Source organism: Protopterus annectens, chromosome 9.part0 (assembly GCF_019279795.1).
Source record: "Protopterus annectens isolate FY-2018-M chromosome 9.part0, PAN1.0, whole genome shotgun sequence".
Classification (NCBI taxonomy): Eukaryota; Metazoa; Chordata; order Ceratodontiformes; family Protopteridae; genus Protopterus; species Protopterus annectens.
The window spans coordinates 1574508944-1574532271 of NC_056743.1; the positions used below are offsets into that span (position 1 = coordinate 1574508944).

At 37.7% G+C, this 23328-nt stretch overlaps 1 protein-coding gene across 10 annotated transcripts in view; it reads right to left on the minus strand.

Annotated features, from left to right (window-relative positions):
- Positions 1-23328, minus strand: part of LOC122812189 (adhesion G protein-coupled receptor L1-like) — a 3245860-nt gene that overhangs the window by 314575 nt on the left and 2907957 nt on the right. For all 10 annotated transcript variants that reach the window (XM_044084524.1, XM_044084517.1, XM_044084518.1 and 7 more), the window contains 4 exons: positions 21127-21300; positions 19080-19289; positions 10507-10727; positions 10085-10151 (listed from right to left, as the gene is read on the minus strand). In XM_044084524.1, the coding sequence (XP_043940459.1) occupies positions 10085-10151; positions 10507-10727; positions 19080-19289; positions 21127-21300 (672 nt within the window). The remainder of the gene's footprint in view (positions 1-10084; positions 10152-10506; positions 10728-19079; positions 19290-21126; positions 21301-23328) is intronic.

The following is a 23328-nucleotide window of genomic DNA, read 5'->3' on the forward strand; positions in this document are numbered from 1 at the left end:
ACCTAGCCCTCCAGTATGTTTTATTGATTGTGATGACAAGGTTTAGATCCCTGGAGCATGTGGCTCTGAGGGATTGGGATTTCTTTAAGTGTAGCATGTCCAACAGCTCTGGGTTTGACATGGCCTTGTATGTTAAGCAGAGATTGCCTCAGAGTAGATGATATGCGACAGAGTATAGCTGGAGTTTTTTAAGGTGGTCAGCATAGGGCATCTGCTTTAGGCCTGTGATTCTTTTAGTGAGGTATTTCTGTGGTCTTTCCAGTTGTTGCAGATGTCTTGAGAGGTACATACCAAATTGGGCGTTGTATTCTATAATGGGTCTAATGAGGGATGAGTAGAGTGGGACAATGACCTCCTTTTTTCTGGATGAAAAGCCCTTAGTGATGAGGTGTGCCACATAGAAGGATTTCCTGACTGTTGTAGCGATGTGGTTGTTGAAGGTGAGACCACTGTCCACCTGTGTCCCTAAGACTCTTATTACACTTTCGGTGTTTAGTGTACTGCCACCTATGTTCTATGGTTCAATTCTTGGCTGGGGTGCCCTCTGTGCGGAGTCTGCATGTTCTCCCTGTGGTCACGTGGGTTTCCTCCGGGTGCTCTGGTTTCCTCCCACATCCCAAAGACATGCAGTAGGTGTATTGAACATTCTAAAAATTGGCCCTGGGTGTGAGTGTGTGCATGTGTGTGCCTTCTGTGGAAGGTTGGGTGCCAGGCTGGCAACTCAACACTGTAAAACTCCACTGCCAATCATGAGCGGGCAGATGATCCACTGTGGCGACCCCTAACTGGGAAAAAGCCTAAAGAAGAAGAAGTGTACTGCCACCTATGTGGTAATTCATGGGTACATGTTTTTTCCCAAAGGGGATGACTATACATTTCTTGGCATTGAGCTTGAGCCCATGGCTCTGGCATCAAGCATCTGTTTCTGTAAGGCTATTTTGTAGAGTATCGACATCATTTGGGGATTCAATAATGGCTCCCAGTTTGCAGTCATCTGCAAACTTTGTTAGCCAGAGTCTCTTAGTGTTGGCCTGTACTTCAGAGAAGTAGATGCCAAACAAGAGAGGTCCCAGGACTCTACCCTGAGATACTCCACTTGTCACTTGTCTGGAGCTGGATTTAGAGTCAGCTACTTTTACAGTGTGGGTTCTGTCAGTAAGCCAGTTGGCAACCCATCGAGTGATGTAGGGATTAATGCCCAGCTTAGTAAGTTTATCTATGATTCCAGAGTGGAGGATGGTGTCAAAGACCTTGGCGAGGTCCAGATAGGCTGTGTGGACTGTGTGGCTATAACTGTATATTAAGTGCAGACTGAACTGGTCAAAAGGACATTATCTTCTCTCAAATTTTTATAGTACCTGTCATCAGGTACATAAACAAATCCTGTGTCATACTAGTCACAGGCAATGATAACCTTTTAAGAGCAGTAAACACTGCATCTAATTTTGTTTAAATTATCATACAAATGTGTGCAGGTCATCTGGGGATCAAGGCATTAGCCATCTTTCTGGTGGCCAACTTTTGTAAATGCATGCTGGTTGCATAAGACAATTTAGACAGAAAACTATGGAGTGAAAGAACAATTTTGTTTCTGCTGGAAGGGACTGTAATATGCATGCTGTCCAACAGCCTGTAACTCTGGTTTGCAGTATTTGTTAAGCAGGTGTGGCAATGATACTTAAATGGGTTTATTTTTGTTGATCTGCATTTGTTTCCAAAATCTTAATCTGCATACGATGTTATGTCACAGCAATTCACTTGGCCAGGCCAAAAGTAACAATGGTTATACCTGAAAACAGTCACTTAGCGGGTATTGCTCACATAATAAGTAGCAGAAGGGACAAGGGAAAAGAAACATGAAACACTGTCCTCTGGAGATGCCCATTAAGTACTACACGCCTGAGTGTATGACTTAGAGAAACATATGAGGTTCTCTCTGCCATGACAAGCTTAACATCCACATTTCAAAACCTCGTAAAATAAGAAATCTGAACAAAACCATAAATAAAGGGGAAACAAAGACCCAAAAATAGGGACACATTTTAAATATTATTCTTACAAACTTAGCATGTTGACAGATTAACAGGTTTTGTATTAGCATGAATTTTCTGAATGGTATGAAGTCTGAAACTTAAAAGTCATTATTTTCTGACTTCACCCCTCAATGTTTTGCCAATGATTTGTCAGAAGACCAAAATTTTATGAAGAACAGACCAAAGATATGAGGCAAAAATCTGGACATTCTGTGAAAATCCATACAGTTGAGAGGTATGTTAACATCTCATATCTAATACACAGTCTTGAAACATGAAAACTGTAGGAGATAAAGTAGTAGAGCCTACTGAGCCCTGGCTGAAGTCAAATTTCTTTTACGTTCCACATCAGTGACCAGTAATATCCAGAAACCACATTAGCAGAGAGAAAGTAACGTGAATAAAACCTACATCATGTTATTAAGAACTGGTCTGGGTGTGTACAAGTAAAAATATACTAAATGGAGAAAAGATACATGAGAAAAATAAATGATACCATGTATACTAACAGCACTGGGGGACTCACTGATGGTATATCATTCTTCTTTAATTCAAACAGGGAAACAATTGCCTGCACACTCTTTCATTGTAAGATATTCTAGGAATTACAAAGATATCCCATGAAAAAACGTAAATGTTTTGAACTCAGAAGTTCAACAAAACGTACCCAGCCAAATGAGAAACATTAACAGATGCATTTCACTGCTTCACAGTTTTGAAGTATGCGGGTCATTTTTCACTGTAAAGTTTATTTTGTTTCTGCCTTTAAAGTAGTTGCTTTGGCAGAGTTATTCCTAACTTTAGCTAGTTGGAACTTCTTTTTCATTAGGTGCTACAGTTTCTTCTCTTTGTGCTGTATGTGACTAAGGCATGTGTTCTGTAAAAAAGATGACCATTTCAGTATCAACAGTATGCGAGGACTGACTGTGTTCTTAAAAAGTACAACATTAAAATAAGCTTTAGAGCATATATACCTTAAGTATTTTATATGAGACCTCATAATAGCAGGGATTGTATACAGCAAGTAAAGGGAAAAGTCGTTAACTGCATAAAAAATAAATTGTGTACTGGAAGAAAATATTCAAATTTTTCTCTAAAATCTTGAACTAATGTCATAAGTCAAAATGTGTTTTTCAAAATTTATGTTGGCAAACATGCTATTATTGCTTTGAAGACAAATGTATAGCTAGTGAATGTATTTTGTATAGTCTCATGGTAGAAGTCATCATTTTGCCTGAGAACCTTGGGGCTACTTTGTTTTCTGGGCCCTTGCTGTTCTCGCTTCACAATAAACTCTATCAGATCTATAACGGGCTTTCTTCCAAGTCCCAGCCTGCTCAGTACCTGTGATTTCACTCAGTAAATTATTATTACAATCATCATCATCATCGATTTTCTGACGCCTTGGTTATATGAGCTACTTTGCTCACTGGTACAGCTCTTTTGTACCTAATCAAGAAGAAAAATGACAAGAAGAGAACTTTGTTTGCATCTCTACCCCTGTCCAATTTAAAAGTTACAATATTTAACCCTTACACCTTCTGATCGTACAAGTGTAGTTTTTAAAAAAGGTGGACACAAGCAATTTATCTATAATCATATTCTCTAATTTATTTATTAAGGGTGGTAGGCTTTCTGTTTTCCCTTTCTTATTTACGAAGTACAATCTTACGATATGAAATATATGCATACATTAAATGTCAACCTCCTGAAGAAAGTGAAAGAATAAAGTAGTTTGCAGGTAAGGGATGCAATAATTATAAATATTATATTAACAATTTCACCAGTCCATGAAAATGTAATTTTCTCACTTTTTTCTATATACTATCAAGAACTCAACATGTACTATGTAATTTCTTTCCTTCAGCAGTATTAAGACAATAATGATACTTATCAGTATACAGAGTTGGACATTGCTCATATTTATAAATATAACAGCACTGACAATATCAGAAGACTAAGTGCAGGTTAACAATTAAGCAATTAACACTTTTGGTGATAAAATTATTTTAATTGCAGTCTACATTCAAAACACAAATAATATTTATTCCATTTGGGAATTCCTCAGTTATATTACAATTAATGTTACATCTACCTATGAATTTATGATAGGTGCCATTTTTTTAGGGGTTGGAGGTTGTCATAATAGTTAAGATGTTGACCTCACAAGCAAGAAGTACACAGCATGATTCTAACCAAGAAAAACTGGCTAGGCTCAAGATGACCCACAAAGGCAGCTAGCAAAGTACTTACCTATGAATGCTGTTTAGGTCATTTACTAATAATATCTCATCACTTGCTTTTGTCAAATAATATTATACAGCTGTTTAATAGTTCCATTAATAGTATGATTTAGCAACATTATTTTTGCCTTATCTTAATTAAACTTAAGTTTACACATTTTTTAAATATTTTAATCACTCTGTTATAGGTAGTTAATGTTTTTGTTACCATTAGAAAATTATTAATAGAAAATAATTGTATTTTAGAATCACTATTCTCTGTAATTTCAAAACCACTGAAAAAGGTTACTGCTAGCAGTAAGCTCTAACATGAGAAGCTAAAAACTTTCTGTAACTTACTATGATTCAGAGATAAGTCCACCACAGTGTTATTTAGCTATTCAGTAGAATCATTACTGTCAGCTCTCTCCGTGACCATATTAAATACTAATCAAGCATTTTGGGAGGTATGGCTAATGCTAATTATCCATGTGCCCTTACTGGAAATGCCTACTGGAAGGGAATTATGCAGCTGAGCCATTCACAAAATCACTTGGCTAAGCAAATTAGCATGGCAAACAGTGCTAATTATTTAATATGGCCTAAATGCTGCAGTCTCCTATAACAGTCAGTAGAAGAGAACACACTGCATGTTAAGAGAAGATCAGAAGAAATGTAGTGATGGTGGAGTGTAAGAGTGTGTATATGTGTGGCAGTGTGTGTGTGTGTGTGTGTGTGTGTGTGTGTTTTGTGAATAGGTGAGGGTGTCTGTGTATGTGTTTGAGTAAGGTGGGATTGTTTCATGTGCAGGGAATGTCTGTGTGTTTATGGGGATGTCTGTGAGTGTATGCGTGTGAGTGAATGTCTGAACGTGTGTGGAAGAGTGAGTGGAATGTTCCCCAATGCCACTACAATGCATGGGTTTAGAATTGTCGTTTAGCTCTAGTAGCAATTACAACTGACTCAGAGACATACAAATTAGCCAGTAATGAGGTCTTCCTCACTATGGCATTACTTGACACTGAATTACCTGATGTATAAACTACACCTTGCAGCAGTAGCAGTTTATGTGAGGGCAAGTGATTCTTTCTGAATCCCAGGGCATATGTTTCTTTGTTCAGTATTATATAATTAGCAAACGTTTCTATGGCTATATTAAATAGCAATGGAGGAAATGGGCACCCTTACTTAGTTTCTTTCATAATGCTGATATATTGTGATATATAACTAATGATTTTGACATACAATTCAGAATTAGTATATCATTTTATAAATTCAGTCATTTAATTAGGAAATCCAAAATTTTGCAGTGTTTTTAAAAATATGTCTAATCTACAGAATCAAAATATTTTTCAAATCCAGACTATTAAATACATCTATTATTATTCAATTTTTCAATGTCTGTTACTATTATTCCTTTTATATTGTCTTATGGTTAGTGCTTAACAATAAAGCCTGTTTGATCTCTATTAATTTTTTTAAATGTATTGTCTGGTATTGATAAATATATTTTATAAACAATACTCAGTAATGAAATAAGTCTGTAATATGAACATAAAACTGAATTTTTATGTTGCGTTTAAGACTGGAACAATAAGAACTTAATTCACAGAAATTTTAATATTTTCTTTCGGTACCATATTAAATAAAATCATCATTAAAATGATTATATTTTCTGGTAAATTGTATATAATTGTAAAATTATGCCATCACACTATGTGGCTTTATTTATTTATTTCTTCTTCTTTCGGCTTTTCCCGGTTTCTAATTTATTAATTTGCTGTTTAATTTCTCTTAACGTTATAAGTTTTTAATAGCTATTCTACTTGTTCTTACATCAATTTAGAAGTGATACTTTTCTTTAGAAATGTGTCATTTTCTTTCTAGCATATACACTTCCCTATTTTTTTTTCATAACATTTCTTAAATGAATGTAATATAGCCTGTATAGCTGAATATTTTTTTATCCGTAGATGTTATATATACATATTCAAAATTATTTTACTTCTATTTGTTAATCTCTATATCCCTTTCATGTTACTGCATAGGACTGCAGTTTAAGATTTTCTAATGCTATTATGGTTTAATATTTCCTGATATTTTTATTTGAACCTCTTACTGTTTTATATATTCTGTTTCCTCCGTGAATCTTTAATTTGACTCATCTAACTTACTTTGTCCTCATTCCAGTACATTATCCCATTCTTTTTTTATTACAACACATTTTATTTGTGTTGCATAATTTATATGTATCAACCAATAAGAAACACACAAGATTCAATACAAATTCAATAATACAAATAACATTTCAGGGTATCCTATAACATCACTGAATCAAACTTTCTATAATTATTAATATTCACATATTCCTTAATGTCATCAGCCAGTTCTTAAAATTTTTTATTGTAGATATATATGTTGATATCTTTGTGCATATTGGAGATTTATTAAAATGCATTACCAAATTAAATGCAATTGTAATGTGATTGGATATGGGGCATGGAATAACTAACATTTTCAATCTTTTTCTTTAACTCATCAGAAATATTCAATCTACCAGTTTGAGTTTGTTTGCCAAACATAAATAAATGATGAGTGAAGAGTGAAATATTCTTCTTTGAGAAGTCAATTACATATTTTAGATTAAGACTATTGTTCCAGTTTAGAAAGCCTTTTTAATTACTATCATCTTATCTAAAGCACAGTTAAAATCATGTCCTGGCATTAGATTACCTTTTGCTGTACTTAATATACTGTCAAGAATATTTTAGTAAAAAACAAAGCAAACAGACCCATGAATTGTCAGAAAATGCGCTTTTTATTAAATATGCTAAGCGTTTTCATCCTAGTCACTGGTCTTCATATTTCTGAATCATTATATGTGTGCATAATTTTTGCAGAACAGCATTTTTCTTCCCCATTATAGGATGATTTTACCAAAACCTCATATTGTTTATTTAATAAACTATGAGTTTCATCCCCTTTAATATGCATTTATTATAAACTATAATGTCAGCTTTAAATTTAAATATTTAAATGAAACTCGTCTCTTGTTGCTACTGTTAGTGCCATTACTATTAACAGCCGTCTTCAAAGTTTTCACAACTGAATAATATTAAAAATAATTACTTCAGATTATGTATACTTTGAACAACATTGCTTTAATCAAGCTATGACAATATTAATTAGATATTCCACTGTAACAGTTAATAAATTCAGAGGTTTCATAAATGAATATTAAAAATAATTACTTCAAATTATGTATATTTTTGAACAATGCTAGTGGAATCAATCCAGATAATTTTCATTAGAATTGCATAATTTATATGTATCAAACAATAAGAAACACACAAGATTCAATACAATTCAATAATACAAATTATTTTAACACAGCCATCCATTATAATCTGTGAGTATGTAAAACTATGATCTATCATGGATACATAGTTAATCAAACTTCGCCCTCCCACACTACTTCCTCCTATTCTTTTTCATTTTCTCCACCTTAAATTTACTCATGTAATTAAATATTTTTTTTCAATTACTGATTCATTACTTGCATTATAAAAGTTCTAATGTATTTCTTTCTTAAGTTAGACAATTCAATTAAATTCTAACTTGACTTAAATAACACATTTTCTTTTTGAAATTACATCTATATATTCCATCTCAAATTCTTATTTTAATAAATACTATCACAAATTGACAAACTAATGTATTTATATGTTATTTGACTAAATGTAAATATATTGAGAGATAAATATCAAATCCAGTGATGACTAACTTAATTTAATACTGCAAAAAATTATTAGAGACTCCCAATCAATAAAAAATCTTTAAATTATATATTTTTTCTTTCTGTTCTTTATATTTGAAGTCTTTGATGTTTCTTTACAACTTGCTCTATACCTATTCCTTTTATTATTTGTATACTTCATTGGCTCTCAGATGTTTTTCTCATTTCAATTATCTGCCAATAAATGCAAAAATATTAATAACATTTATTCTTCTTCATTTCACTTTATACTTGCCAATATTTCTTCATTTTTTGTAATGTTGGTTGTATAGACTTTATTAGCTAAATTTTTCTTTCCCTGAATGGCTACCACAAAGAGACGCAGTACTTAGATGTGGTCTCATTGATGTGTATCCTCAGATTCACATCCTGGCTTGTGAGCCTACTTTATGTAGTCTACATGGCCCCTGTATTCATGTGGAATTTAACTGGTGCACTGACTTGGAAGATGTGTGAGTGCGTGTGTGTGTGTGTGTGTGTGTGTGTGTGTGTGTGTGTGTGTGTGTGTGTGTGTGTGTGTGTGTAGCTATACCAGGCTAAGATATAATTCTTAGATGTGGCCTCATTGATGCTCCCATGCAATGACAAGATGAACTCTGCTTTTCTCAGAGAGACTCTTGTCTAGTAAGGCATTCTGTTAGTCTTTGACAGTTCCATTTCACAGAGAATAACAATTTCCAGCTCAGTGAAAAATATCAATGCACAGCCCTTCCATGCTCTGTCCTGTCTAAAACTACCCGTCCTATCAAATGGTTCCCTAACCAAAGAACACATGCTTACTTTTTTGCATTACATATCAACTGTTACCTATACACCTGTAATGAGACTGGAGATGGTGCAACTAAGGCTTAATACAAGTTAAATGATATTACACAATGGGCCACTGCAAAGATTACTGCAACAAACTGACATTTACTAAGAAAAAAAGGAAACTAGTCAACAAATTCAATAAATTGACTATGGTTGTTCAAGCTGTATATATTAATTTGTCCAAAGCAAATCACTCTTAGCACTGTTACTAAAATATAGAATAGTTAAGAAAGAGCTTCAAGCTACATCGAAAAAAAAATCACATGGTTATCATATAAATCCAGACAGCAATACCAGCTTGGTGCCATAGCCTTCTATATAAAATGTAATGCATACTTCATTTATTTCCCATTCATGGCTTTGAGGACCCTTTTTACATAGTCACATTACAAGTAGCATATAATTAGCTAAATATTTGAATTAAACTGCATGTATTACTATGAGTATGTCCATCTGCAGAACTTGCTTTCTGAAATGTACAATTTGTCCTCTTATGTAATAATAATGTGCATTATAAAATCTATTAATATCATCCATATATGATGACTTTAGTCATCTTCATGTTCAAGATAAATCCAACATTATCCATAGCTACTCATAGGCTGTTTTTGAAATTCAGTCAGTGTTTTCCTTCACTGTTTTGCAGATGTTACAGTTACCTGTCAGGATATTAGTTATACATTCTTTTATTTATACAGATTTGATTGTTGCTTGGGACTTATGACTATAATCTGTGTTGTAAGATTAGCTAAAGTAGCTATACATTATATTATACAACACCAAAGACACTGTCTATTGTAGAGATTATTTAAATTCTCAAGCCAGTGTCCAGTGTTACTGACCAGATAGGTGATTCTGTCAGTCTTAGATGAGCATCAGGTGAGCATCTGAGCAATTTATAAACTACTGTCTGTTGTCCATAACAAATTGATGTTTTACATTCCCATTTTGGAGTTTATTCATTAAACAAGAAAATATTTAAATTTAGAATGCAGTCACTCATTTTTTTTCTGAGTAGAGCTTTATAATCTGAAGAGCATTAAAGAATTGCTTCATGTCTGCATGATGCAGATTGTGCAGTAAGGTGCTAGCTGTTAGACTTATCACTTATGCAACAGGAAATCAGCAACAACATGGCTAGGTTATAGGAAATATGAAATACATGAAAATTCAGACAGATACTGCAGTTAGTTCCATTACTCCAGAAAAAAGATGACACTTACCATGATTACAAAAGAAACTGGTCCAATAAAGCTCCAGATGAAGTAATTGTCCACTCGCAGCCAGCAACTGTGGGACACAGAAAAGAGATGAAAGGAGAAGGGCATCAGAAACTAGAGAAAGAGAGAGGTGAGGCGAAGTGCATACAGAGAATGGAAACTGGAAAAATAAAATGAAACTAGCCCGTATGATTGGCCTGCTCAGTAAACAAAAATAAAGAACTGCCTCTCACATATGTTGCTTTTTATACGGCCTTCCAAAATCTGCATATTTTATCCTGAAGAGAAATAACACTATTGAATCAAAAATGTTGAAAGAGAAGGACAACATAAGCTGCACAAATATTTAAATCCCTAATAGCATTATTAAGTACTATGATACAGATGTAATTATAGTAGCTTCAGGAAGAAAAACAAAAACTTACACTTTCCCTGTGCCATAACTACGATAGTCAATGGCTGCTGCAATTCCAACCACCAAAGCAGGAAAGGAATACCCACAGAGGTAGTAATATTTCCAGCGTGAGTGTTCACTCTCAAAGACCTCCACTAGCATGAGATACAAATGTACACCTTCCAGACACATCCAGGAGAAAGCAGCAAGGAAGAAGTAGTGCAGGAGACCAGCAAAAATTGGGCAGGCAATCTGCAAAAAGAAAAGAAAAGAAAACATTTCAGTTTGTGACTCATGTTCTCCCCTACCTTTTTATTCTATAGAAGTCTTGCTCCCTTCACTGAAATGCCATAGTATGCTGAACCATGAAGACATCAAACCATGTGGGTGGGAGGTTGGCATAATGGTTAAGATGTTTACCTTACAGACACTAGGTGCAGGATTTGATTCTCACATAGGGTAATTTGCTAAGCTTAACATGATCCACAAGGGCAGTTAGCCTAGTACTAATCTATGAACCTATGAACGTATCTCTCCACTGAAATTTGTTTTTGTGTGTTTTGTTCACATGTATTCCTCTTTTGGCATTTCTTCTGACCTCAGCTTCATATGTTGCATGGATACAATATAAAGCAAGCATTAAACATTCACTATCTGATCCCCTGATTGCTTTGTATTATTATTATTATTATTATTATTATTATGATCAACTGATAACCTGACACAGGTACAAGACACCAGTCAAATTTAGACTCGGACTCCATCTTAGGCACAAATGTGGGATTAGTTCATAAAGATGCCTTGTCTTTCTGAAAAATTATATAAGGCGGCTTACGTGACAAAGAGTAAAGTTCGGAAACCCACTGATCACCAACTGATCCTTAAGAGTGGAGTACCTAGCTCCTGATTGAAAAAGGTCATCTAAGAGTCCAAAATTGCATCTAAAGGAGCTTAAAATGACTCCAGGCCTTTACAGACAACCCAAATAATAAATCTTTTCTACTTGCTTCCATACCTTTTGCTGGTGGATGAGGTCTAAAGCGAGGAAAGTATATGAACCACTCTGGCAGACAGCTTCAGTTCTCTGGCCATTACTGGAAGCTGAGGAACCAAGCAGTTAATCTCAAGGGCTTGAGATCAAGGTGAGGCTGGCCCAAGGGATGTGAGATTAGATCTGGGATTGGATCCAGAATCCAAGTACTGTAAACAAGGTGAGGGCACTGGAGGGAGGTACCAAGCTTGTCTGGGCCAGAGAGGGAGCTATGAGGATCGCAGTCACCTTGTACCATGTTGTTTTCTGAAAAACTTTACTAGCATGTGAGTTGGAGAGTATATGTAGAAGAGACCTGAAGGCCAAACATGAACTACAGCATCCCTTGGTGACTGTCTCTTATGCGAATCAGGGCAAAAAATCCCTGCACCGTGTGTTGCAGTGTGGTTGAAACAGGTTGCAGCAAGGTTTTCCCTAGCAGTTGAAAATCTCTGTCACCATTGACGAGTTGAGGGACCCTGCATAGCTTGTCTGATAGGACTTCAGATTTCCCCAGGACATGCATTGCTATAAGAACATCTTGGGAAGATATCACTCATTGCCATGCCTTCTTGGCCTCTGGATGCAGTGAGTAAAAATGGATTCCACCTTTGTTTGCTAATAATACCAGACCACAGCCAAATCTTCAGTCTGGATAGATATCACACCTTTGGGGAGACAGTTGTGAAAAGCCTACAAATACAGCAAGAGGCCAGTCACAAGTGGAATTCCTCAAGGATCAGCCTTTTTTGGCATTTACTTCTCAGAAGTCAAGGGTCAAGGAAAATGTCAGTGGTCTCTGGCTGACTAAATTTGCAGATGATTGCAAATTAGGAGCTGTTATTGAATCCCACACTGACACAAATGTTCTCCAGGAGAGGCTGACACAGACAAACAACTGGTGTCAGAGTCATGGGCTAAAACTAAATGCCAAGAAATGCATAATAGTATTCTTTGGGAGGTCATCCATCCCTGGTAACTATCATACTGACAAGACACCTCTTAGAGTTGACCTAGTAGTCAGGGACTTAGGAACACACATAGATTGTAATCTAGCCTTAGATCATCATGTGTCTACAGTGGTGAGGAAATTATTCTATGTTGCGCAACTTATAAACAAAGGTATGGTATCTAAGTCCAAGGAAGTCATTATTTCACTGTATTGCACATTCATCAGACCTATCATTGAGTATAGTGTCCCCTTTGGTATGTACCTAATCAGGCCTATTCAACAATTGCAGCATCCACAGAGGTTCCTCACTAAAAGAATAGAGAGCATAAGTAAAATGTCCTAAGCAGACTGCCTCAAGGCTTTCTCCCTGTATTCTTTCTCCTACAGGCTTTTGAGGGGAGTTCTATGGCTGGCATACAGGGCATTGTCAGACCCCAATCTGATGGACCTCCTGCATACCAACAAAAGAAACAGCACCAGAATTACCCATTCTAAAGACTTAAACCTTGCCTTTGATATAAATAGGACCTGCTGGAGAGATAGGTATGGATCCCAGAGACTACCCCATCTATGGAACAGGCTCCCCATCCATGTGAAGCAGAGTTCCATAACGCAATTCAACTGCAACTTGGACAACTGGATGGGAAACTGGAAATTCATCCCTGGTTTTGCACCTATGTCTCTAATGGACACAGGTTACCTGTAAATGGTTCATCTCCCAGGCCCATGCTTATACTTATCAAGGGTACCAGAACTTGTCAGAGATTTGGGATGCTTGGCTAGGTTTATAAATGTCCTTGTGATTGTTAGCCTAGTAAACAGCTATGAACCTATGAAGATCACGCTCATCTATAAAATACTGATGTACAAGTTGGTCTCTAGCTGGAACCAGGTACCTCGGACCATTCTTCCCTTGAACTGCCCCCCTCATTCCAGGAGGGAATCATCAATAGTTACCATGGATGTGGGTGGGTGAAAGACAAAGGGAAATCCTGACGACACACTGTTGGATGTCATCCACCATCAGATGTGAGGGACAAACCTCCATGAGTGTTATGGGATACTGCACAAGAAGTTTTGTCAGAGACTGCTAGACTGAAAGTGTCCATTTAAGTATCCTGATGTAGAACATATCCAAAGAAACTAGCAAAATGGCAGCAGCCACTGACCTGATGAGTGATAAAGGATCATAGAAGTGGGCAGCCCCTGAGGAAGAAGAACCTGATGAGCCTGAAGGCATGCAGATAACAACCTTGAAAGAGGAAGCCTGGCAATCTGTGTAGTAGTGTACAGATGGCAACTTATAAACTGTAAAGTCTGGACTGGATCTAGCCTGGAATGTTTGAAGTTCAACATAATCCCTAAAGCTAGGTAGAGATGGAGAAGTGAGTCTCTTGCTTGAACTAGCATTGCCCGTCTTGCTCAACCTCTTAGCTCAAGAAAGCTGAACAAGACCACCAATAATGTGGGACAAGGCTAAAAATAGGGACAATTTGTAAATATTTGTCTTAGGAAGTTGACATAATAACAGGTTTTGCATTACCATGAAGTTTCTGAAAGGTATGAAGTCGGACACTCAAATGTCTCTTGTTATGTTCTGACATTAATCTCCAGTGATGTGTCAGGAAATTAATAATTTTATGAGATGCAGACCAAAATATGAGACAGAAATGTGGACATTCTTTGTAAATCTGGAGAGTTGAGAGTTATGACAAGGATCTTGAAGTCTCTACAAGGAGCCTGTCATACAGGTAACAAAAGATCTGGAATTCCTGCAGCATGAGCTGGACTCCTACCACTGCCATAAATATGGTGAATATGCAGGGAGCTGTAGTGAGAAAATCTCTCAAAACTGACAGTGAATGTTTCCCATCTGGAAGTGCAGAAACCTCCTGGAATACCTAGTTATTCTTATGTGATAATATGCATCCTGGAGGCCTACTGAGCACATCCAGTCATCTTTCCTCAACAGAGGCAGAATGGACTGCACCATTCTAATCTGGAATTTAGTCTGTTTGATGAACAGGTTTAGTCTGCTTAGGTCCAATATGAACATCAAAAAAAAGTCTTAAATATACTCCCCCCCCAGTCCACTGTAGTCTGTTGGAACCTCCTGGATTACTCATTTTACTAGCAGGTTTTCAATTTCTCCTGCTGGTGCAGTAAGTCCAGAAGAGAGTTTTGATGAATAGTTAGGAAAAAGGGATAGTGTAGTCACTGATAACAACTCTCAACACCCAGGAATATGTGATTATGCCCTCCCAAGCTTGAGGGCAGAGAGAAAACTATCCCCTATTGCCTTCAGAATGCAGCAGATGAGCAAAATGTTCAGGAGCACGAAAAGATCTTTTTGGAAAATAGCCCACTAAAGCCCTGATTTTATGTACTGCTTCTGCCCTTAGGGGAGCATCTGTTGATGTTCCCACTCTGTCCATAGCAGGCACTATCTCCTGCAGCATCCTAGACAAGTTGTTGGGACTCTTGGAAGAAGAACCATTTTCCTCCCTTCTGCTTTCAGGAGAAGGAACGCTGACGGGTGGAAAAGTGGAATTCAGAGTGTCCTTAAAATTAGGTCTAAACAAAGTGAAGCCATTAAATGGAGTGTTTAGTAAGGATGCCTTGAATCACACAGAAATGTTAGTGGCACAGTGAAGCATAGTGGACAAACTGCAATGCCAGTGCCTACTGCCCTGAGTGCACCATCCATTGCACAGGTTAAGGGCAGCAGGGACATGTTAGAGAATGACAGCATGATGGCCCCACTGAGCCTCCATGGACTTATGAGTCTTGACCATCAATAAGTTCCTCTACAGTCTGCTCAGATATGCCACATGGTTCTGTGCACCAAAAGGAAAGGTAGACAAAGCATACCTGCACTTACCACCACTGTCCAATGCTCTGCGCTCTCTATTTGGAGGATGGACAAATGCATTCTCCTCTGAGAGATCCTTCTTAGTGGCTGAGCTACTACAATGGCATTGAATGCAGGCTCTTTGCTCCAAGGTGTCCTATCATTGAGTGCAATAAAACCCTGCCTGGCTTTCTATGGATAGGCTTCACCATGTCCAGTTCTCTCCATGCCCTCCTAGACACTAAATCCATGAGTGCGCCTGGAGTGGGTACCACCCAGGCCATGGATGGGCCTGTACCCAAGGCCAAAAGAAACACTGACTCATCAGGGGAAGGGGCTTTGGTGGTCCATCTTCCCCTCTGTCTCATCAATTCCAGAAAGTCACTGAAAGAGGTGTTGTCACAAGGAAATTTTGCAGAATATTTCCCCTCATTGAGATCACAGTTCTCTGTCAATGTTTTTTGAGAGGAACATAGGTGCTTCCTCTTATATTTGTGTTTCTTGTGCTCCTCTGGAGGAGATGACACTGCAGGAGATGTGGAATCTTCAGTGCAGCCTCAGGTCTAGGGCTGCTCAACTCCTGGAGATGCAGGCTATCCTTGAACAATATGATGTGTGACCAAAATTTTAGGTTGACCAGAGTGTGATTTGTCAAACCCCGAATGGGATAAAAATCATCTCCATGACCTCAAATGCTGATATAGAGGCCAGAAAACCAGGGAGGGACTTCCCCTGATACAAAGATTTGAGGAAAGCACTGTCAAATACCTACCTGGCTGGATCTGAGGCTGAAACTGGAGTTGCGTTCTCCAAGGCTGAGACCCCCTAGGGATAAGGATGGCTACACAAATCTCAGAGGTGATCCCAACCCCATGCCCTCAGCCCTGAATTCTCAGTTCTGTCATGCAGTGGGCTACAAAAAGAAAGAGACAAATGCCTTATGGTTAAACATGGAGCAGCCGTGCCGATGAGCTGATAAGGAGAGGAGTAGAACGCTGATCCACTGGATTTGAATGGCATACCAGTGAAAAAGACACCAGAAAGGGGGCAGAGGGATCAGTTCATACAACCCTTGAAATAGAGGGGAGGGGGTGATCCCCAAGCCAATCTCTGCCTTCAAGAAGAACTGCATCATTTTGTCCAGATCTACTTCCTTAATGCTCTAAGAGGACCTTCCAGACCTTGAATATGCCATAGAAGGTGGTTTAGTGAGCTAGTATAAAGGTCTGTCCAGCTCCTGGACCCTAATCAAAGGAGACTGCACCTGAGGGGGTGACGGCTTCAATGAGAACACAGGATCTAGGTTGTTAGCCAGAATTGGTGAACAGTGCCAAGAAGGGTCCAGTACTGCAGTCACAAAAGGACTAGGAACATCTAAATGTCCGGACTGATGTGACTCTGTATCAGTGCCTAAGAAGCTGGGGACTGGGAACAGAGTGGTGCCGATGCTGGATCTCAGGTGGGAGCTGAAAAAACAGAGGACCTGGATTCTTTCTGTACTGGCTAATCTGATGCTACACACTCAATAGACCTTTTCTTGTAGTCCTTTTTCTTTGTATTTATCTTTTTCCTCATTTTTGCCTCTCCTATCTCTATCCTTATCTCTATCTTTCTTAGTCTTCTCCTAGGTCTTCTAAGCAGGAGAAGAAGAAACAGTGGAAGGAAATGCTTTATCAGTGGAAATGGGAAGGAGCCCATTCACAAACAGCAAAACATGCCTATCAGCCAAGGCCCTCAACCCAATGGAGACATATGCCTCACAATCCTGATCAAGATGAGCCTCTCCTAAACAGCACATGCATTGGTTGTGTGGGTCCTACAGAAGAAACTTGTGACCGCAGTCAATACACTTCCAAACAGCCAAAACCTTCTCATACATAATAAAAAACACTGATAGCCAACTTGTCACTTCACATGATGAAGCTAAGAATGGGGAATGGCTCCTATGGCCTAAACAACACATACACACACACATACACACACACACACACACACACACACACACACACACACACACACACACACACACACACACACACACACACACACACACACGCAACAATAATCCTCCCAAAATTAGACTTTCTTGTTTGTATCTTTCGGCTTTTCCCAGTTAGGGGTTGCCACAGCGGAACTCCGGTCCGCTAATGATTGGTAGTGGATTTTTACGTACCGGGTTACCAGCCCTGACACACAGCCTTCAACGAAGGCATGCCCCATTCACGTATGCCTCCACACAGAAGACACTCTAGCTGAGAATCGAACGGGACAACGTCTTGCTATGAGGCGGCAATGCTACTGCAGCACCACCAGTGCAGTAGAAAAGGGAGAGGAGTACAACCCTAAACACCTAGGTAGATTTAGTAGAAAAACACCTTGAATCACTTTGAAAACACTTATCTGAGCAGAGTAGACTACATCCATCGACATGTTCCTCAAACAAGATCTGGGCAGATTGGGTGGTACAGGACATTATGGGAGGAGAGTTTCAGCTTTGGAGCCAAAAGCTGACTGCTGGCCTTCAATCCTACTGGATCCAATAACCCACAGGTTGAGGTGGACGGAAAAGACAATATCAAATAGTTTGCTTCATTGAAGTGCTAAAAAGCTGATACAGTTGATTGAAAGTACTGTTTTTTTATATATATATTTGATATATATTCACCACCAGAGGTGGGTTAAAACTACTGCAATCTTGTAGTAAAAACAATGGTAATTTCTGTATGCTTCAGCAATTGACAGATGAGGAATGACATTTCTAAAACAAGTAGATAAGGAAATAAAAATTCAACAGAAAATAAACACATTAACATTTAATTTATTGATGGACACTGTGTATAATCTCAATAAAGCAGTGCAGGGCATACATTTTTGATGGAGCTTATCGAAATTCTATCAATCAAGTACAAGGAAGCATAAGTAGACTTTATTTTAAATGTGAAACAAAAAGCAACTACCAGCTGCAAAGTGTCCACTGAAGGATCAATCTGACCACATCTGATGCATCCTTCTTTATACTAGGCCAGTGATGGCGAAACTATGACACGCGTGTCAGTGGTGATATGCCTCAACATTTTGGGTGACACACCAGTATTCACCTGTACCCGAGTTACCAAAGAAACTAAATGAACAAAAATATAAGAATTATGTGACCCCACACTTACTTATTAAAACTCAGCAACAAAAAAGTCATTAATTGATGTCAATCAAATCAAATGCAATGTGTTCCATATTTTTTTCCATTCAATTCAAAATTAGTATTAAAACTAGGGTAATTTTTTGGTGCACTGTTTTAAGTCCAATTATCAGTGCACATATAATTTTCTCTATTGTAAGTCAGTGATTTTTCTTTTTCTGTTATAATATATAGCAGCACACGATTGAACTGCATTTTTTTAAATAAATGAATATGTAAAGAATTGTTTCTCTTTTGTTCAGGGGTGGGGTGACACATCTGTAGAGTCAAGATAGGCATTTTCCGAATTATACTGACACACCGAGCCCTAAAGGTTTGACATCACTGTACTAGGCTGTATGGATTAGAGTTGCATCCTAAGGTTTAAGCACTGGTATTATAATTATGGCTTGTCTGGTAAAGGACCTACCGTCATAAGATAGGCAGTAGGTTGAACCTTACGGCAACATCACAGGTCACATCTGGATCTCTCCAGAGTGACACTAGGTTAAGTTTTCATGTTAATATACACATTTCTATCACTATCAGCATAATCACATTTCTCCCCAACCCTTGTAAAGTACAGTAATACTCACAGGATAATCTGTCTTGTTTATCCCGACAAGGAACAGCAGCTCAGCAACAAACAGGTTGACACATAGGTTCTTGTGGATGGTATTACGATCTGTCTGCAGGCCTCGTAGGAAACAGAAGGTTGAAATACAGATGGCAAGGCAAACAAGGGAAATGACAATTCCCACCCTTGTAATCACAGACAGAAGTAATTCATGCATCTCTCCTGGGTACTGAAAAAGAATGAGAAGCAATCATATCACAGCGTGCCCTTTGCTGGACAATTACATTATTTAGGTTTTCAGAGCAGACCATCGGCAATGTCATTACTTTAGGTAATTAATAGGGTCATTGGAATCTAGTGGTGCCAGTAGGCATATACTATTCTTACAATATAACTTTTACAACCTGTAAAATAAAAACTTCACACTTGCACAGTCTGTAAATTAATGTATCTACAATTAAGTGAAATGCATATAGCTGTTCTCTGTCACTAAGCCTAACCTAATAATCAGTTAAAGATAGCAGGAGGTAAATAGAAGACAAACGTAATATAAGGCACAATGACATAAAGAACAGTGAAACATCTGGTGCAGCAGTGAAATGATTAAATTGGCAGTATTGCATTGACATTATGTGCATAGAGTGGAAAGAATAAATTAACCTCTGTATAAATAAAGCACAATTTGGTTAAAATCAAAATGAATATCCTTGACATTATGCAATAAGATGGTTACTTTTTAGAAACATAGAACCCAAATACATGTAAATAGTGGCATTAACAGAATTTTTTATTCACAATGCACTTTACAACTAATTTATTTTGATTGCTTAAGCAAACAATGTGCCATGCTTTCCTCTGTTAGCATCTGAAGTTGCTTATATGTTTGGAGGCAGAGTTGAATAAAAGGACAGATGAACAGATCAAGTTATGCTCCTACAAGAAAATGACGCTGAAAATATGTAAGCATTTGTTTGTTTGCTTGCTTGCTTGTTTACTAATGCTGATGGTCCCCTGGGCACAGCCCATTTTCAGAAAAGGGTGAAGGAGAAAGCTCAAGTTAACAATACTTTCACGTAATGCACATAGGATCGAATACCCCTGAGCTGGAAGGGGAAGTGAATATATGTGCATGAATAATAATATGTTGTATACCATGTGCACTGAAAGATAACATGTATATGTGTTTTATTTTTAAGTTCTAGCACATATAAGGCTGCATTCAGTGTAATAGCATTAGGAGGTCAGTACTGGCACATTATAAGCCATACAGGTATATCATCAAATAAATTACTGTAAAGCATACAAGCATGCAAGTATCTGCAGGTGTTTCTTTTCTTTCTCTTTCGCTCTCCCTTTCTCATGTCATCCCCCCAGCAGTTTTCCTTCCTGATTTGAATTGTCCCTGTATTATATACATATTCATCTTAGATGGGGTTTCATCAACTTATTGTAGGACAGCAACATTTCCATGACATCTTGACATGCCCACTTTGCTACTCACTGTTTCTGCAGCCGCCCTTACAGTTCAAATTCAGTATTTCATATCATCTTGTTACAACCTCTCAGAAAATACTTCCATACTGCAGGTGTTGAGAAGACTGGGAGACATCAAAGCTTGAAGAAATACTAATTTCATGAACTTTATTAGTGCTCTGCTTAGGAATGGTGTCCCTTCCTGTTACAGTATTATAAATCAAAAACATTTGGAGAAATTTAAAAATAGTGAAACTAGTCTTTCTCAGATCTGTACTAGTCCATGTTTACAAATCTTGGTTAAACCTGCTTAATTAAATTCTTTTTAATCTTTTAGTTAATCATCAGTGCCATTTATTAGCAAGTGGAATACCCATGGCATGCTTCCATTACAAGACTACATGGTACTCTATCACTCTATAATTTCTTGGGCACCTACTGGTTATTTTCCCATCACTGGTGCAAACGGAAGCAACAAATAAACGTCATTACAAGCCTTTAATTCTACTGCTTATGTGGAATGATACACCAATAAATGCCGAGATGTTGAAGTATCTCGGCACAATAAATTACAAAGTGGGATTCTCCCTTACCACTGCTTCCCTGTATGCCATGAGGATGCCAAAGTTAGTAAGATGACTGCAGGCACAGGTGGTATGGGTGCTGTTGGTCTCCAGTAAGCGGCAGCCTTGGGTGGACCAGTACCCCATCATTGATCTCTCCGAATAATTCCAGAAAGAGCAGTTAGCATTGAAGTGATCGGTAGGCTGCAGAGAAGAGATAAATGCAGGGAACAAAAAGTAAAAATCAAGAGAGAGAATTCAGCAAACTGAATCAAGCAAAGAAACTGGAGCACAGACTTTATCTTGTAGCCAAAGTACCAGATGAGTGGCAGAAAGTGCCTTGTGAGGCATGCTCCTTTCCTTTTTTGGATACGTAAGGTGATAAACATTGAGAATGCTTAAAAGGGTGTGATTTTCGTTTACAAAGTGATTATTGTTGTACTTTCATTGACCAAATCAACCAAACAACTAGCATTAGAAAAATATAAAATTGAGAAGGCATACACAAAATAATTTTTCGTAACTGGCCCCACTGTACATTACCTTAAAATCAAATTATAGTTATGATGAAATTAGTTCATTTGTAAGGACCTAATTTCACAAAAGCTTCTTCAGGGATGAGGCAACTGCAATGCAGGTGTGCTTTCCATATATACTTAAACAATGTTAAACTGTAATACAGTATGAATGTAGAGGGAAGAACATAAGCCATCATTACTGTTAACAAGAATTGAGGTGTTATACACAGAATATATTGTCCACTGGTACTTCATGTATTCCTTACTCTGCAAGATGAATTAGAGTACAAGAGGTTGGTTTCTGTGAATGGAGTCATTCATAGGAACAAAAACAGCTGACAGATCGATGGGGTTAGGAGAAGCAGTGTTAGTGATGGCAAGAAAAAAATAAAAAGGACAGGGGCATGCCTAATAATACCTTCACCTTGTCTGATGTATGCTCTGCGAAGTCCACTATAAAACAATGCTTTTACTTTACTATGAACCAAGGTGGGGAACATGCCTCAGGAAACACTGACTACTTCCTGAATACAAAGTTTGGGATAAGTAAAGAAACACAAATCACTTTCTACTTAAACACAGGTTTTAAACATAACCAATTAAAAGATTTTTTTGGGGAAACAATTTTTAGCCAAGTAAAACTGGAGAACTCAGAGTATTAAAAATAGTTATTTGTGCATACCAATAATCAAACTGTGTTCCTTAACAATGCTTTATTAAAGTACCCAAACAGGCTTTACAACAAGTATGACATAATAAAAGGAAATTGCCAAACTCACACTAACTTTGTTTTATCAAACAGTAACATTTTATAATATATAATAAAGGCTACTGTTGAGAGTTTGACTCTTCCAAAGTAGATTTTAGTATATATTAACAGCTACAGGTCCTATGCAAAGTACAGTAAATGCAAGTTAGTGCAAGGGGTTTGTTGATTTGCTGAGTTGACCAGCTTTGTTGAGAGAATTCATGGTATTAAACACACACACACACACACACACACACACACACACACACACACACACACATATGGGTGTACTTTTGAAGAATGAAAGTTCATTACTTCGATCTTCAAAAGTACACCCATACTAACACGAAAGTGCACTCTCGCGAACCCACTAGTCCGAACGGGCTAGCAGTCACAGACCTTAGGGTTAGGGTTGGGTTAGGGTAAGGGGATAGTTAGTAGGGCTATCCCTTTACTTTGACCCATGCTCTAACCCTAAGGTCCGTGAGTATCGCAGCACAGTAAGACAATCCAAATCGGACTATGTCCTCCACTGTAGTCCGATAGTCACGGACCTTGGGGTTAGAGCACGGGTTAGGGTAAGGGGATAGTTAGTAGGGCTATCCCTTTACCTTGACCCATGCCCTAACCCTATGGTCCGTGACTATTGCATCACAGTGGGGGACATAACCCGTTTTTCAATGACATGCATTGTGGTGTGGTAGGTTTGGTCTAGTGAGCTTAAGTGAAACTGCACTTTTGTTAAAGTGCACTTTCGCTTAAGTCAGGATGTACTTTCCCATTTTGAAAAAGTGAAATTTTGTTGTAGGAAAGTACACCCATGTGTGTGTGTGTGTATATATATATATATATATATATATATATATATATATATATTTATATATATATATATCTATCTATATATATCTATATATATAATGTGTGCATGTTTGTGAAAAAAAATGAATACCACAGTATCGATCCAGA